At 40.6% G+C, this 17,144-nt stretch overlaps 1 protein-coding gene across 3 annotated transcripts in view; it reads right to left on the bottom strand.

The window, feature by feature from the left end:
• The window catches only part of Uros (uroporphyrinogen III synthase), a 30,014-nt gene that overhangs the window by 10,622 nt on the left and 2,248 nt on the right, over nucleotides 1–17,144 (bottom strand). For 2 of the 3 annotated variants that reach the window (XM_048791373.1, XM_048791372.1), the window contains exons 1-5: nucleotides 13,800–13,898; nucleotides 8,435–8,522; nucleotides 8,161–8,284; nucleotides 7,010–7,106; nucleotides 4,685–4,759 (exon numbers count right to left, since the gene is read on the bottom strand). In XM_048791373.1, the coding sequence (XP_048647330.1) occupies nucleotides 4,685–4,759; nucleotides 7,010–7,106; nucleotides 8,161–8,284; nucleotides 8,435–8,475 (337 nt within the window). In that variant the 5' untranslated portion in view covers nucleotides 8,476–8,522; nucleotides 13,800–13,898. Of the gene's footprint in view, nucleotides 1–4,684; nucleotides 4,760–7,009; nucleotides 7,107–8,160; nucleotides 8,285–8,434; nucleotides 8,523–13,799; nucleotides 13,899–17,144 lie in introns of those variants that run through there. The other variant, XM_015498385.2, reaches the window with a different exon arrangement.

Raw genomic sequence — 17,144 nt, forward strand, 5'->3', positions numbered from 1 at the left:
ACAGATCATGCCCCTTACTCCTGACCTTAAATTTTGGGTAAGGACTTAACTCACTTCTCTGAAATCCACTTGCCTATCTATAAGAGGTGAAATGTCAACCCTATGGGACTGTCTCAAAGATCAAGTGAGATAATGACAGCAAACTACTGTCATTATCCTGGGAGGAGCCCAATAAAGGTTGTTTTCTTATCCGCCAGTCAGGAGATGGTGAGCATGTAAGAGCTACTGCTTTTTGCAGGAGTCATTAAACAGCCTTCATCTGTGAAGAAGACAAGCCGCATCCAGAGAGGGATTGTGGGCTGACATACCCAGATAGAGATGGAAGGGAGGTCAGGAAGGGGTTCACAGCAATCTAACAACAGGGACCCACACTCTACAAATGCAGGTCATTTAGGGTGAGGGGGTGTCCTTTTTTTTTTTTTTTGAGGCTCATATTCATGAACTGAGTAAGGTGCAGAAGACCAAGGCACTTTTCTTTTTTTTTTTTTTTTAAAGTTTTATTGCAACAGAACCATGTTTATTTGCTTATTATTGCCTACTTATTATTGGCTACTTTTGTGCTATAACAGCAGAGTTGATTTTTTTTAAAGAGAGAGGAGAGGGAGAGACAGAGAGAGAGAGAGAGAGAGAGAGAGAGAGAGAGAGAATTCTTTTAATATTTATTTTTCTTAGTTTTTAGGCGGACACAACATCTTTGTTTGTACGTGGTGCTGAGGATCGAACCCGGGCCGCACGCATGCCAGGCAAGCAGGCTACCGCTTGAGCCACATCCCTAGCCTCCCAAGGCACTTTTCCAGATAGCAAACTGGTGGCTACTCTGCCGAGAATGATGATTGCTATCTGTGCTCCAGAATGTGGGACTTCTTGGAGAAAAGCGGTGTGGGCATTCCTTTTAGGAGCACAAAAAGGCTGGCCATTAACAAATGAGAGCTTCAGTGTGAATACCATTAGCTTTTAGTTTATGGATGATAAAATCTGCTGAGTCAAAGGGGAAAAATGCCATGCATATGTAAACTGTTCAGGCTGTAGTGTAAACACAGACCCAGTCTCCCACATTTTTGAGTCTTTTTTTTTTTAATATTTATTTTTTAGTTTTAGGTGGACACAATATCTTTATTTTACATTTATATGGTGCTGAGGATCGAACCCAGTGCCTCATGCATGCCAGGCGAGCACTCTACCATTGAGCCACAACCCCAGCCCTGTTTGGGTCTTAAAGGGCTCAATGCACAAAGGAATCCTAAAAAACCCTAGGAACAGAAGAGAAACCTGAGAATTTCCCCTAAGATTGTAACTTAACACAGCAGATCTGTTCCCTTGCTCTGTCACAGTGTCCTTAAGGAGCGCCAGGCAATAATGAAGGTTCCTTTACTGAAAGATGCAAGGGAGGATTATTGTTGTACTGGAGATTGAACCCGGGGCTTGTGCATACTAGTCAAGCACTCTACCACTGAGTTACATCCTCATCACTTTATAAAAATTTTGGGACAGGGTGCCACTACGTTGCCTAGACTGACCTTTAACCTGGGAGCCTCCTGCCTTGGCCTCCCAGGTAACTGGGATTACAAACATGTGCCACCATGCCTTGCTATTGTTAACCATTACTGTCTAATTTATAAATTAAATTTCATTATAGGTATGTACATATAGGAAAAAATATAACCTATGTAGGGTGGGTACTATCTGAGTTTTCAGGCTTCTATTGGTGGTGGTGGATCATATTCCTGTGGTGCAGGGGACTATTGTATTGACATCAATATACATTTTTCCCTTAAGTACTAAGACAATGGGAACCATGCCTAGAATACTAATGCACATATACTTTGCTGTCTATAAAGTCAGCACTTGCTCATTTGATTCCTACTACAACACTGTGAACAAGACAATTACTCCTGTACCTGAGAGAGGAGGAAGCTGGGGGTCTGAGCAGTTAGTGGCTCTAGCTTTGTCTGCAAGGCCAAGGACTGGGAATATTTAGTCTGTCCTGAAGCCTACAAAGACTCTCAAATAATGTTCGGAGAATGTGTGTTTGGTCTAGGGCCTCAGCCCTGGATGTAGAAAGGCTGGATCTGCTCCAACTCAGTTCAAGTGCTTCAACCAACACTTAGGCCTGAACAAGTCCATCTGAAGGGCCTTCCCCAGTCAATGGCTGACAGAGAAACTGCAGATTATCTAAAGTTGCATTAAATAAATAATAAATCCCACCAATCATGGATAAACCTGATGTAGAATATTTTAACAATTGAGACATTAGGATATTGCCACAATGGATCAAAGTTTTTAGACTCGTGTAAACCTGTGGAGTGAAATCTGCCAGTTGATGCCTATACTGAAAAAGTGCCATTTGGAAAATCAGAAGGTAAAATGAAATCCTTGGTGAAAAATCGAAATTGATCAAGAAATGATATTTGAAGATATTAACAAGGTTATGGGTAAGACCGTTAAAAATCTTTTCAACATTTATGAGAAACCATGGAAATGTAAATTATATCTATAGAAAGATAATGGCTTAAAGTGGTAAAACATCTGTATGCTGATGCAGTGGGGTATGGTGCTTTTGGAAAAATTTTGTCACAGATCAAACTGGTCAGCCAATGACTGTCTTTGTTTGTGACCCTGGCAAATAACATCCTCCTCCTTAGGCTCAGTCGTTTCATTTTATTTAAATTTATTAAAGAATTTCTTTTGAGAAACCATGGCATGGTTCCTGGTGGATAACAGAAACTCCAAACAGTAGGTGTCATGAATGATATTAATAACTGTAGATGACAATGTGTTCAAAAAGTGTAAATATATGTTTTTCTGAGTTCTGAATTGTTATTGCAAAGTTGTCGCCCAGGAGGTCACTGGTCTGGGTTTATAAAACCAAGCAGCAGTGGCCACATGTAGCTCTCAGGTACCAACCCTGCAGTCAGAAGAGGGTGGTGGGCACCCTACCTTTGGGCAGCCAGATGGAAGGTGTTCCTTGGGATAGGGGCTGAGTTACAGTGTATCAGCCCACAAGCCAACTAACCCTGATTCTTTAAAAAACCCACAAACTTAAGATAAATAAATTATTAAAACCTCTTCTCAGGATATTTTATGCAGACCAAATGCAAAGTTACACAGCATATATTTTCCCTCAAGCAATTACATCTGCAAATTTGAAGTTAAGTTGTAACATTTGTGAAGAAATATTGACATCTTCTCTCCCTGGATTTCAACACTGAGAAGGGCTGCACTGGATCATGCACTTGACCAGTCACTCAGCTGTTCTAGGTCTCAAGACAATTTGCTCATTTTCATTTCATTTGACAGAATGGAAGAGCAAAATGCATACTGATGCTGCTAAAGTCAAACTGAAGGATACGTGATAGCTCAAAATCTTTATCAGCTAATGTGCAGAAATCTGACTTTAGAGTATAAAAATCCAAGTTGGAAAAATTATAACTATAATGTGTATGGAATAGTTGAGTTTGGGGTAGATGAATTAGTCAGATTTTCATCACTGTGACCCAAACACCTAAACCACTTAGAGGAAGAAAGATTTATTTTGGCTCATGGTTTCAGAAGTTTCAGCCCATGGACTTAAGGTGAGGCAGAACTTCATGGTGGAAGAGTGTGGTGGAGGAAAAGCTGCTCGGTTCATGTCAGCCTGAAAGCAGAGAGAAAGGGGATGGGAAAAGATATAGGCCCCAAGGAACCACTCCCTCCAACTAGGTTCCACCACCTCTCAATAGTCTACGCAGATTATTAATTCTTCAGCGGACTAATCCACTGTTGAAGTCACAACCCTCAAGATGCAATTGCTTCCCCCAAAGCCCCACCTCTCAACACTGTTGCACTGGGGACCCAAGTCTTCATCATATAAGCCTTTGGGGGACATCCAGAAACCATAAGAGGACACAAGTCAGAAATTGCCTGTATTATTTTCTTTCCTCTTCTCATTAAAAAAAAAAAAACAGTAAAGTAAAAGCAATTTCTTATTTTGGAGAACTGACATGGAGAATGGAGGTGGTTCCTTTGGCAACTAAGCACTGAGTCCCTCACCTGGTTGACTTGCTGAGCTTGTGGCAAGTTATCAGCACACAAGATCCAGGAGTTATCTCTAATTAGTCTAACAACTTTCAACCCATTTCGTCCCTAATCTCATTTTGTTCTCTGGAAAATGTACTAATTTCATTCATACCACAATATTTCCTCCAATATTTTTAAACTCATTTGGACAAATGAACTATTTTGAAACTAAGTTATAGGTTAATTTATTTGCTTCTGGTCAGCATTGTTCTAAATATTTAAAGTGTTATAATATTAACTCTCAACAATTCACTCTATGTGTGTTAGAGAACTAATAAACCACTACATGGAGATTACTATTTTAGCCATTTCTTCAAAGAATAATTCATTGGCATTGAGTACATTCACAATGGAATTCATGGGTCAAAGTTAACGAATATTTAAATAAAACTTTTGAATATGTACTGATCAAGAATTTCTTAAAAGATGTACCAGTTTTTAATGTCACTTAGAAATGTTTTAATATATTTATTTCACTGCACCCTATCAGTAGCATTAAATATTTAACTAATTAATAACTTTCTGCAATTTTGTAAATAAAAACATTTAAAAACTGAATTGATGTATTTTACAAAAATAAAGAAGGCTAAACCATTTGGGGCACTTTATTTTTACCTGACTTCCTTACCTAGAGAAGCGGTAGCATTTCCAACCACATACACTGACTTGGCATTCCATTTTTCTTTCAGAGACTTTTCCCAGACTGCAAAATATTAAATTAAATTTGATTTGTAAGTACCAAAGTTTTGGATTGCTGCCCAAGGTTGCTTAAGTTTTGGATTGCTGCCCAAGGTTGTTTGTTCACCCGAAGAAACTCATGAGCAAAGCAAACTATTAATAACCAAATGTGAAAGAACAGCATCTCAAACTAAAATTCCATTTTCCTGTTGTTCATATCCTGCAGGGTGTTTTAAAAATCACTTAGGTAAATGTTTCAATATGACTGCTTGAAATAACAATTTCCACAATTGGCACCGAAGCATTTTTTAACATGTACTAGAAAATAAACATAACTTAAAGAATCAATTTGCATGGTGAGATTAAAATTTTAAAAAATCTAGACTTTTAAAAAATGACATTATTATTAGACTTAAATGTCTAATAAATCAATAGTTATGTTTTATTTGGGAAATAAATTTGAAAGTGATCAACAAAATATAATCTCAAATGAAAGGGTTCATTTACCCATGGTTCAAAGTAGAAATAATAAATTTCACTTTCATTAATAAACACAATATAAAAATACAGTAAACTACCATTTTATGACAAGGAAAGATCTTTTAAAAATGGATTAAGGACATACAAAAAGAAAATGGATCATATGTATACATATTATATGGCCACTGTGGTTTCAAAACATTTTAAGAAGACAAATAATAGTGTTTTTTTTGTCCTAAAATCTAGTAAGAGCATAATTTTCCCCTAAATTCACCAGTGTTATGGTGAATTTACTTTTTATATCCCAAAGGAAATTCCTTTTTAAACAACAACTCAAAATTGAGTTTTACCTTTTTTCCTACCCTACAAGTGTAAGAATATTTATTGGGAAATTATCCATAGCAGGTAACAAAGTGCTTCTCAAGATTTGCAGCAGAACAGTGATGGAGTGAGCACACTGATGGGTAGAGGAGCCTCGCTGCAGAGCTAGCTCTGCCCCTTCAGCAGCTGTGGACCCCCGGCTAGTCGGCAGCCCCCCAACCCTCATCTTCTGTTTCTTCATTAAGCTAAAAGGGATTAATGTATCGGTCCTATCACATACCATTGTCATGAGAATCAAAATAAAAACATGTATGGGAAATGCTTTTTAAACTGCAAAGCATGACAAAGTTGCAGGACTCTGGGGTTTTCTCCTTTCTAAGCACATACAAATGGAAAAATACAACTGTAGGACAAGGCACCCCAAACCCCACTGGGGGCAGTGACAGGCTCTCTCTTCAGCAGGAGGCCCATATGTGTACAGGTCTGCAGCAAGCCCAGCTTGTGGAGACAATGACAATCCATTACCACGTGACTCATGATGACTATTCCAGGCAACCTCCTGGATGCCTTCTCTGGGACTTGGACTCTTGCAAGAGTCACAAACATGCAACTTAAGACTGTGCACTGCATTCCTTGTTCTTCAGGTTCCTCATCTGTCAAGTGGAACTACCAATCCACCTCACAGGGTAAAGACCAAGGACAGCAAGTGGCACAAAGTGGTAAGTTCCAGCTAGTGAGGAGTAGAAGAGTACTACTGTGGTGTGAGGACTACTAGGCCTGCTCAAAGGCAAGAGACCTGACAAGCAGAGAGGTCAAGGAGCTCACCAAGCTCAGGATGACTGCACTCCAAAGCCCTGGGCCAACCACTCTCCCTGCTGTCACTCTCTCAAGCCTCTGCATTGTGAGCTCTAAAGTGAGACTGTGGTATTGTATGACTTGGGTTGTTGTCTGGGTTCAGTGAGATAATGAATTGAAGTATTTCACACAGAGCCTGATGCACAACAGGCACTCCATACATGTTAGCTAGGAGGTTGTTCAGCAGCAGTTATGAATAAGGTGGCTGTTCAGTCTGCACCCCAGCATTCAGTGAAAGGGCTGTGCCTTTTTATACTATTGATCGAAAGAAAGGGAAGGAGAAAGGGAAAAGGGTCAAGGAGATGGCCTGTCATCAAGGGCCTGACAGGGCATTGAAGATTTTCTCATACATTGCCAAGTTTTCTCATCATTCCTTTGAGAAAAGTGGTATTTATCATATTTTCAGAGGAATAAATTGGCATTCATATGTTCTGAGGAGATACAAATGCCCAGTAAGCTGTGGAGGCACCCTGTCTGCTGCCTTCCAAGAAACATTTGGGACCCAGCACCACCTTGCACACATCTCTGTCAGGGCTCAGCTACTTCTGTCTTTAGTGTCTCAGTGGGAGAAACAGAGTAAATAAAAGCCCAGTGGAATCCAGATCAGACCCACCCTCACCTTCAGTTTTATTGTCTTTCTTCAAACATAATTCCACTGCTTCCACTGCTCTGGGGCTGGTAAAAATGAGTCCCCCGTAACATTCTGGATGAGACAGCTGCACATCAGAAAGCAATAAAGGCATTTTGTATGATAGCTTAAGTTCAACATCTTCTATGGAGCTATGTGACCCAGAATTCTAAATGCTTCCCAGAAGTAGCAGACAAGCTAATTCTTTTCACCCATCCACCACCCCCAACACTTACTGAGGGCTTACTCTGGGCCTGGAACTATTCTAGGCCTTTTAGGATGTACAGGTGAATTACCATAGTACTTCCCTCAAGAAGCTCACAGTATAGGAGACAGACAAGTGCAACTCAGGAGATTGTAGCAGAGGGGGCAGGACCCAGCCTGGGAATGGCTGAGGTGCAGGAAGAGGGCAGACTTTATCTGTGTCTTAATGCAACTGCAATATTCAGGAGGTGATGCCTATACTGAAGACCTAAATTTCAAAACTAGTAATGGTGATATAATGCACTAAAAGTTAACTCCGAGGCAGGCACTGGGCTGTTGTACAGATCTGGTATCACTCAAACTGTGGGTACTGAATCTGTTGTTATGTCTTTTGTAGTGCTGGGCATCAACCTGAGGACCTTGTACATGCTACCCCTCTACCACTGAACTACATCTCCAGCCTAAAGGCTTTAATCTGAAACATCTGGAAGACTTTATTGGGTATGTCTCCTGCAATATTTATTACTCCTGCACTTGGATGCAAAGCTGAAATGGTAGACAGAGCCCTGGGTTTGAGTTCTAGGTCTATCTTTGGCCGGCTGGAGGTCTCATTCTCTAAAATGGGGAAAATACCTGTCTGGTCTGCTATATAGAGGTCTTTCAGAGGAGAATATGAACAGAAGATTCTAGAATTCTGAGAACCACAAAGGTATGGTGCTCTCATAGGCCCTGTTCTTCCTGGCCTACCTCTGGTTATGGGTGGCTTCCTAGAGGAGCCAGGGGAGGCTTGGTGAGAGAAGCCCAGGACGAAGCCTCCTGGAGCCCGGTGTGCCGTCCTTGTGTTCAAATCTGGTGGTAGAATAAGGGGCTAGGAAAATGGCTCAGGCTGGCCAGTTTCTAGAGACCAAACACTAACAGGGAGTTCAGACAAGTCTTACCTTCTCAGAAAAACTTGGAAGAGATAAAAACTCAAAGGATAAAACAGGGATCAATGTGGCTTCAAGTCCATACAATGCTAATTCCTGCAAATGAAAAAATAGTTCTGGATTGGCAGGGGCTATTCTGAAATAAAGAGAATGGATAGTATCATTAACTTTATTCTGTGTCAAGTATGAATGTTAGCAGCTCCCCTCCACCACCCCAGCTCCAGGCCCTTGATTCCTTTAGCAAGAAATCTCCAGTTTAGGGGACAATGAATCTTGGGCCACTTACCCTGATGTATGGATCCTGGCCACAATCGTCCTCCTTTGCATCTTTCAATAAAAGAACCTTCATTATTGCCTGGTGCTCCTTATGGGCACTATGACAAAGTAAGGGAAGAGATCTTACTTGGATCTCAAAGAATTTCCCTAAGCAAGACTAGATGGGGGCAGCATGAAAAGGAGGTGATTAACTGCTCGCTGGAGAGATCTGTTCTGCCCACACAGTGACTTGGCGTTAATGGGCTTGCTCTTTCTGAAGACCCCTGTCACTGATAAGGCCAAGGGAGGGCATGTTAGCAGTTGATATCACTTGCAAAGGCAAATGAAAGCCATCAGTGAAAGTCAAGTGTCCCATGTCAGTGGCTCACCATAAAAAAATGCAAACTCTGGGGTGTATCTATAACAAATAGAGAAATGAGCATCTTACATTTATGAAGGTAAATTCATAATTATTTCCATTTCAAGACAAATATACTACGCAGCTTATAAGTACTTTAGGAAATGACTGCATTGGCTTTTGCACTTCTCAAATGATGTTTATAAATGTTGTCAAGTATAAGGAGATAATTTAGCAGCCTGAAGAATTATTTGTAGACATTTAAAGTCTTACAGACTTCATAATCTTTCTTCCTGTAATTTCACTTCTAAGAAGATAAACCCAGATGATACTCATAAATGTGTACAAAGAAAGATTGTTTAACAAAGATTTCATCATCCCACAAATAGCACTAGACCCACGAGTTCCTTAAATGTTGTGCAGTGATTGGTGAGACCGAATAGAGTACACTGTGTGAAGTAGAAGTGTGTTAACTCTGAGAGCCACTAATTATAAATGACTACTAATTATATTACTGGAATATTGGACTGTTTACAGGACATTTTAGGAAAATTTGGTTCAAAATGAATTGCTTTGTGTTTAAGCAACCAAACCTAGGTGAATATATTATTATGAAATCAAGTTCTAATTATTGTTGCTGTCCAGGTGTTAAGATTGAGGATGTAAGGAAATGGGCAGTATTTCCTCAAGTTCTCAAAACGTGTCTGACAGAAATTCAGAGCCCAGTTTTCTGTGATGGTCTCTTTTATATGTCACCTTAGCTGGTTATAGTTTCTGGTTATTTACAAGTGTTAATCTAGGTGTTGCTGTGAAGGTATATTGGAAATACAGTGCATCACCAAAGGCTTTCCATGGGCAAGAGCTCTACCACTGAGCTATACCCGCAGTCTTTTATTTTTTTACAGTGCTGAGGATTGAGCCCTGGGCATCTAGTATACTAGGCGTACCTCTGCCACTGAGCTCACCCTCAGCCCTCTTCCTGTTTCTTTATGGAAACAGTGTAAGGAGGGAATCATGGTGTCACAGAACAAGCACAGGATTAAGGGCTAAGGGACATGGTCTCTGGTCCCTGCTTTATGACTTACCATGGTTTGACCATGTTTTCTCCTGTGTTAAGCTGGAATAACCTCTGCCCTAGCCATAGGACTGCTGAAACAGCTAGCACATTTGTTGCACATGCCAGGCTTTACATGCATTCAATCGATGAGGTTTATGCAGAAGTTGAGGTACACTTGTCCTGTTTCGGAACGGCTAAGTGGCAGCTGGGGGGGTCATACCCCAAATTCTGTGTTTTAACTCCCCTGCTGTATCTGCCTCTTATAAACTTGGCAAATGAAAATGTTTAGGAAAGACAAAGGTATGAAGATATAAAGTTATCACTATAGTACCAAGTACTTCATTTAACTATAAAACATGTGAAAGCCAAATCAATTTATCCACTGCTAGCAGAAAAATATTCCTTCTGAGTTCTCTTCTGATTTTCTTAGGATAAAACCATGTTAGCAAGAAGCTTGAGCTTTCAGATAGTAACTATTCCTCACATGTGCTGTAAGACTCAACAAATAGAAATCAAATTACTACCCTTATCCCTCTCCTGCCACTCCAGTATAAAATTAAGGGGACCTGTTGCTGGTGATGCTCTGCTGTGCTGGAGTCCCATAAGTAAGCTGAGAAGTCCAGGATAAGCACATGTTGTCAGGTGAATAAACAGGCTGCACTCTGAACTTGAGGTAGAGGGCAGTGGAGGAGGAGCTTTCCCAGGAGGGCTGAGGCTTGGGTTCTGGTCTAGGCTGCTTTTTTTTTTTTTTCCCCTTTAGGGATTGAACTCATGAGTGCTCTACCACTAAGCTACATCCCAGCATCTTTTATTTAAAAAAATTCATTTTCAGACTCTAGTCTTGCTGAGTTGCCAATGCTGACCTCAAACTTGGAACTCTCCTGCCTTAGCCTCCTGAGCGCTGAAATTCCAGCTGTGTGCTACTGAGCCCAGCTCAGGCTGTTCTTCTTTTAGTTCCTTCATCTATGAAATTGGCTGGATTTTCTGAGGGCCCTTCTTTCCCACAGTAGATGCTCAATACTTTTTCACACTGTGGGAAAACACTTTTAACTTTACCCAGCATTTCTGAAACAAGAAATGGTTGCTTAAAGAACTAGGAAAGTGACTGGATTAAGATGGTTTCACAGGTAAGAACGAAGCTCCAAACACTTTGTGTGTCCTGCTGCTCTTTGTATCAGCAGTAACAACAGCTGCCCTTTATTGAGTACTTAGTGTTATTTACTATGAGGGTTCTGCAGAGAAACAAAACCAACAGGATATATCTGTATCTACAAAGAAACTTGCTCATGTGATTACAGAGGCTGAGGAGTCCCACAAATTGTTATTTGCAAGAGTAAAAAGAAAAATTTTGAGATGTCTTAAAGTGACCCAATCCAACAGATGTTCTACATTCCTGAATTATATTAAAAACTTGAGTTAAAACCTCTGGGAGCTGACCCCAGGCACCACCAACCTCTCTGGCTTCTGGATAGACTTTCTGGACTACTAACCCCAACCAATCCAGAAGTTAACAATAACTTTTCCTTATGGAATGCCCTCCTATCCCACATTTCCTTTCTCACTTCATGTGATTCCCACCCCTTTTATTTATAGCCAACATAAATTCACTGGAAACAACTTTATGATTTCGTTCCCCAAATCTTCATTAATAAGTGATTTGGGCTTTTGTGGATATTTTTTCCGGTTGCTACCTAGCCTTGCTGTGGTAACTGTGGCACTCATCCAGGATTCGGTCCCTTTCTGGCTAGCATCTGTAGCAGCTCAATAATTTTTTTTTTTTTTTAAAAGAGAATTCTTGGTCTAGAGACTCAAGAAAGCTAGTGGTGTAGTATGAAGGACTGAGGTCAGATGGAGTAGTTTCCAGTCCAAGTCTGAAGGCCTGGGAACCAGGAGCACCAAGGGCAGATGAAGGACAGGGGCAAATTCTCCTTCTCCCTCGCCTTTTATTTTCTATTCAGGCCCTCAATGGAGTAGGCCCACCCACTTTGGGAAGAACAATGCACTTTACTCAGTCAGTGGATTCAAACACTAATCTTCTAAAAATTCCCTCACAGACTCACATTGAAATAATCTAATATATCTGGGCATCCCTTCATCAAGCCCAGCTGACACATAAAATTAACTTATTAGCTATCATACTGGGCTAATAAGCATTTTACATGCAAGACTAAAATCCTCATTTAAGTCTGCAATGTAGATATCATCATCCATATACTAAAGGACAGAAGAAAAAGGCTCTGCAAAGTTTGAGGCACTTGTCCATGATCACACAGATTGTAAATGACAGTCTGAATCCAAGCCTGAAGCTAATCACTCTAGATTGCCTTTCTACTCTTTTAAGGCAAATTCTGTACTAAATAGAAAGATTGAGACAGTGGTAATCAATCCATTCCCGAACTAAGGATGTCCCCTGGGATCTGTAATATATTTTTCTTGACTATCAAAACCATAGGTGAGCCATTTATTCACATTTGCTACTCTAATTCATATTCTGACCATGATTTTGAGATTAGGAACCAATCTGGGGTTACTCTCTTCTTTTAGCAACTCATTGTGAAAGTTTTGCACACACACAAAAGCAAAGTTTCTCAAAAAAATTAACAAACCATATGATCCATCAGTTGTTACATACCCCCAAAGAATTGAAAGTAGGAGCTTGAGGAGATGGTTTTATACTCATGTTCATAGCAGAATTATTTAAATAACTAAAATGGTGTCCATCAACTGTCAGTTGACAAACAAAATGTAATATATACACACAATGCGATGTTTTATTATTCAGTCATAACAAGGAAGGAAATACTGACACACGAAGACTACTATATGATTCCAATTAAAAACAATACAAAGAGGACTGGGGGTGTAGCTCAGTGGGTAGAGTGCTTGCCTATCATGTACAAGGTCATCCCGGGTTCAATACGGAGCAATGCAAAAACAAACAACAACAACAAACCAAGCAGGGAAATTACCCATAATGTCTCAGTGTCACACTACTGTCATGTTTGCACGGTGTATTTTAAGTCTAAGTCTCTTTTCTAATCTTAGCCTTTTTGAAAGGTGCACATTATAGGATTCTGGCACAACTGTGTGGCCCAATCGGGCCACTTCAAGCTACTCCGTGAGATGTGCAGCCCTGATTTTTAAGTATATTAACATTCATCACATGGCCTGGTGGGCACCATCATGAGGACTCTGAACTAATGGAGACCTTTAGGGTATACTGACTTTTACTGAAGAACCACTGACAAGAAGTTCCCATGCTTCTACATAAACCTCTTACACAATGACCACCTTACTTCTAAGGACAGCTCATTCTGTTTTTCGAAACACATCTGGCATTCGTTTTCAGTATAAGAAAATGGATAATTCTCAAAAAGCTGATGGCTTCCCTAATTAAAGATCTTCTTTCATATAGCCTTTATAAGGACCTGAAAATTGCTACCCTGAGCGATAATCCTGACTGGTGGACGCAATTTATTTGGTAGTGTTTTTTTCTTTTTAATGAATTTGGATTCCAATATTTTTATCGGTCCATTGTAGTTATGCATAATAGTGAGGTTTGTTGTTACATGTTCACACGTGCACACGAAATAGCAATATAATTCGGTCAACAACGTCGCCAGTATTTCTCCTTTCCCTGCCCACCCTGGTCCCCTTCCTCTTTATTGGTCTCCCTCTCATTTTCACGATTGGCTTTAACGATCTTATTTCTTGTAAACGTCCGGAACTCCAGCTTCTCTCGAACTAGACACGTGACAACCCGGACCAGTACTTCCACCTGCGCACTGGCGGCCGCTGAGGGGTACCTCTCCTGTTTGTCACAGGCTCAGGCCGTCAATTCGGATCACGTGACCGGCGCCGAGGCACGGAAGGTGGTCTAGCCTGCTCTCAAAGGGCTTCCAGGAGCCTGGCCGGCCGGCCCCACATCGCCAAGGCCCGCATGCCCGTGTCTTCCTTGGCACCCTGGGCAGCGACACCTACCTCGCGGGCCCCGCGAGGCCCCAGAGCTGAGAAGCGGGAGCCCGCCCAGCGCCACGCGCCGCACTCGGCCAACACCGGTGGGAGGCGGGACCCCGCGGTNGTTAGGGATAAGACTGGTGTGGGCATATGACACATCTTCCCAATCAGATCAGCTCTTTACTTTGGCTGCTTGCCTTGTAATTACCATCTTACCACTTTTCATTTGGAAAAACGTTTGCTATTTTTCTAATTTTGTGTTTGTAGGAACCTGTGCTTGCATTAACATGGAAAATCTAACATACCTCCAGTGACTGAAAATGTGATTACTCTAATAATAGTGTAGGAAAATAGGCACTTACATATACAGTTGGTGGGAATGTAAATTGGTACAGTCTCTTTGGAGGTAATATGACATTGATTAGAATTTAAAGTGTTTACATCCTCTGATTCAGTAATCCTACTTGTAAGAATTTACTTTCCAACAATAGTAATAGATCCTGTTCTAGACTCAGCATTTTATTTTTTAAAATGTTTTAGGTGGACATAATATCTCTATTTTTATGTGGTGCTGAGGATTGAACCCAGTGCCTCATGCATGCTAGGCAAGTACTCTACCATTGAGCCACACAACCCCAGCACACTCTGTGCATTTTATATTAACTCATTTAATACTTACATCAGTCCTATGAAGTTAGAATTATTGCTGTTTTACAAGTGAAACCACACAGCAAATTAAGTGACAATAACATGTATATAGTTTTTTATGTGGAGAAAAAATGAGATGGAAAATAACATCAGATTATGTGTATGTTTGACATTAACCTCTGGAGAGTAGGAGTAGGTGCTCTAAGGAGAAGGGAATAAGGGCTTTAAATCTCTTCTGCACCCACTGTAGTTTTTACTCTGGGAATATATGGCCTTTTGTGGGTTTTTGTTGTTGTTGTTTGCTTTAGTTGCAGTTGGACACAATACCATTATTTTATTTATTTATTTTTATGTGGTGCTGAGGATTGAACCCAGTGCCTTGCACGTGCGAGTGTTATAAAGCTTCGTCCCGGGGTTTCATAAACTGACTTCCAGACCACTCACGTGTAATCGATCGAATTAAGCCTTTATTGAAGCACACCGGTGGCGGCTGACCAGAACATAAAGCTGTTCCCTTGATCAGCCCCGAACAATTGCAAGGGTGCTCCTTATAAACCTGAAAACCGCAAAAGGGATATTCGGGGGTCTAGCCAATGCAAGCAAGCCAAGTTACAGAAGCAGGAGAGTGCAGTCAAGCTGCAGGAAGCCTAACCAATCACAGTTAGCCCAGTCACCCCAGTTACAATAACAGAGCCCCATTACCCTAGTTACAGAAACAATGCCCCATTAGGTAGTTCTGTGTTCTTAAAGGTTTCTATAGCAAAAGGAAAAGAACATCTTACCCCAGTCATGACCCTTCTACTTGGCATGGTTGTTTTACAGGATGAAGTCATAAAACAAAATGGAGTCACATTTGCTTCTACTATCACACTAGGAGAGCACGCTAAAGCTGAGCCACAACTCCAACCCCTATGTATGGCTTTTTTTTTTTTTTTTGATGGAAGAAATTGTTAAAGTTTTCAGGGCAGTTCCCCATGCTGAAATGCTGCGTGGATATTTATCTCTCTGTTTATTTGAAGAAGGCTTTAATTTCTGAGATGTTCACTTATTCAGAATTTATTTCCCTTATGTAGGAAACTATGAGAATTATGTTAAATTCAAAATCAGACTCAGGTCTTTTTTGAAACAAGATGGTATATAAGGACATCTGCAAATAGTCTAATTTAAAGAATAAGGTGAGGCAGCTGGCTGAGCAGCAATAGAAAGTGGTTTTTCAAACTTCAAGTAGGAACAGTGCCGATGATGAAAAGAAAAGGCTTGGGCATATTTATTAAGGTTCTTGTGATCGTGTGGTTAGGACTGTTGTTTGTGCGTAACAGAAACCCCTGCAGGATCACTTCAGCCGAGGGGAATGTATGCTGAGGATGCATAGTTATCTTAATTATCTCTAAGGGCAGGAAAGCCAGTGAGCTTCAGGATTAGACTGAGTCCCTGAACTTGGAATGCTATCAAGAACCTTCAAAGTCTTTCATATTTGTCATCCCTGTCATACTCTTCTCCACTGTATTCTTGCTTTTCTGTTTCTACTCCATATAACAGAAAATCAAAATGCCAGTAGCTTCAGAGTTTCATTAGAAAGAGCAAGAAGGCTAGAAGCCACAGTCTGAAATCTGAATGCTGGGGAAGGGGGTGAGTGACAGGGCTGTTATACAAAGATGGCCGTTTTTGCTGAAACCATGTAAAGGGGAGCCTTATGCAGGAAAGAGGTGTGGACTGGTAATTTATTTGGTAGCCATTGCAATAGCTATGCCATAATAGTCCAAGATGCAGGTCTGAGACTTCTATCTAGATAATGAAGAGACACTAGAGAGCATTATTTAAATAATTCTAAGGAATAAAGTAAAGACCTGAATAATGACAATTTGTCATTTGGTTTAGTTTGATCCTGTTTGGAATGCTCCCCACCCAGTCTCCTGGGTTTTGCTATTTTTGTAATCTGGCCTACTTCAGAGAGTGAGATTTGAAGTGTGCAAGCTAGACTTGATGTCTGTGCCCTGGCAAGTTGACAGTCAAGGGAGCACTTAAGTGTATGAACAGTTAGGATGACAAGGTAAAAGTAGGTCTGTTTTGTCTGCAGAATCCTTCAGCTGAGACCCAAATTCCAAAACCTATAAAACCTGAAGTGCATGTAAATATATTGTATCATCAGAGCTCATGTCAAGGTATGGTTTAAGGTATGATTTAGATGCATTTAAAAGCATCAAAGATTTTGTTGTTGGTGTGAAGTAATAGTTTCATTTTTTTGTGGGAATATTTCAGTAGAATCTTGTTAGATTCCGTTGTTTTGCACAGATAGGTCAGGGAGCCCAGCTCCCCACTTGTTCTTCTAGTCCTTTGGACTCACCATATTACTCCTGACTTAGGGCCTTAGTATGTGCTGTTCCCTGTGCTCCCTTTGTTTGTTCTCAGTTCCTGGTTTGTGCCACTTTGTTAGGTATGCTTTTCTTGACCTTCTCACTCCTGTTTTTCAAGTGGTAGCGCTATGTCCCTTTCTTTAATGGCACAAATAACTGTAATTGTAACTTTGCATTTATTTGTGAGTATCTCCTTAGTGTCTGTATCCCAACTAAACCATAAGCTTCATTGGGAGCAGAATCATTCATGTCTGCTTCCCTAGCCAATTTATCTCAAATGCTTGTTACCTGGTGATATTTAATAAATAAGTAAATGAAGTATAGCCTCAAACCCATGGGCTAAATCAAGCTGTAGGCAGTACCAGGA

The sequence above is a fragment of the Marmota marmota genome, unplaced genomic scaffold (genome assembly GCF_001458135.2).
Source record: "Marmota marmota marmota unplaced genomic scaffold, marMar, whole genome shotgun sequence".
Classification (NCBI taxonomy): Eukaryota; Metazoa; Chordata; class Mammalia; order Rodentia; family Sciuridae; genus Marmota; species Marmota marmota.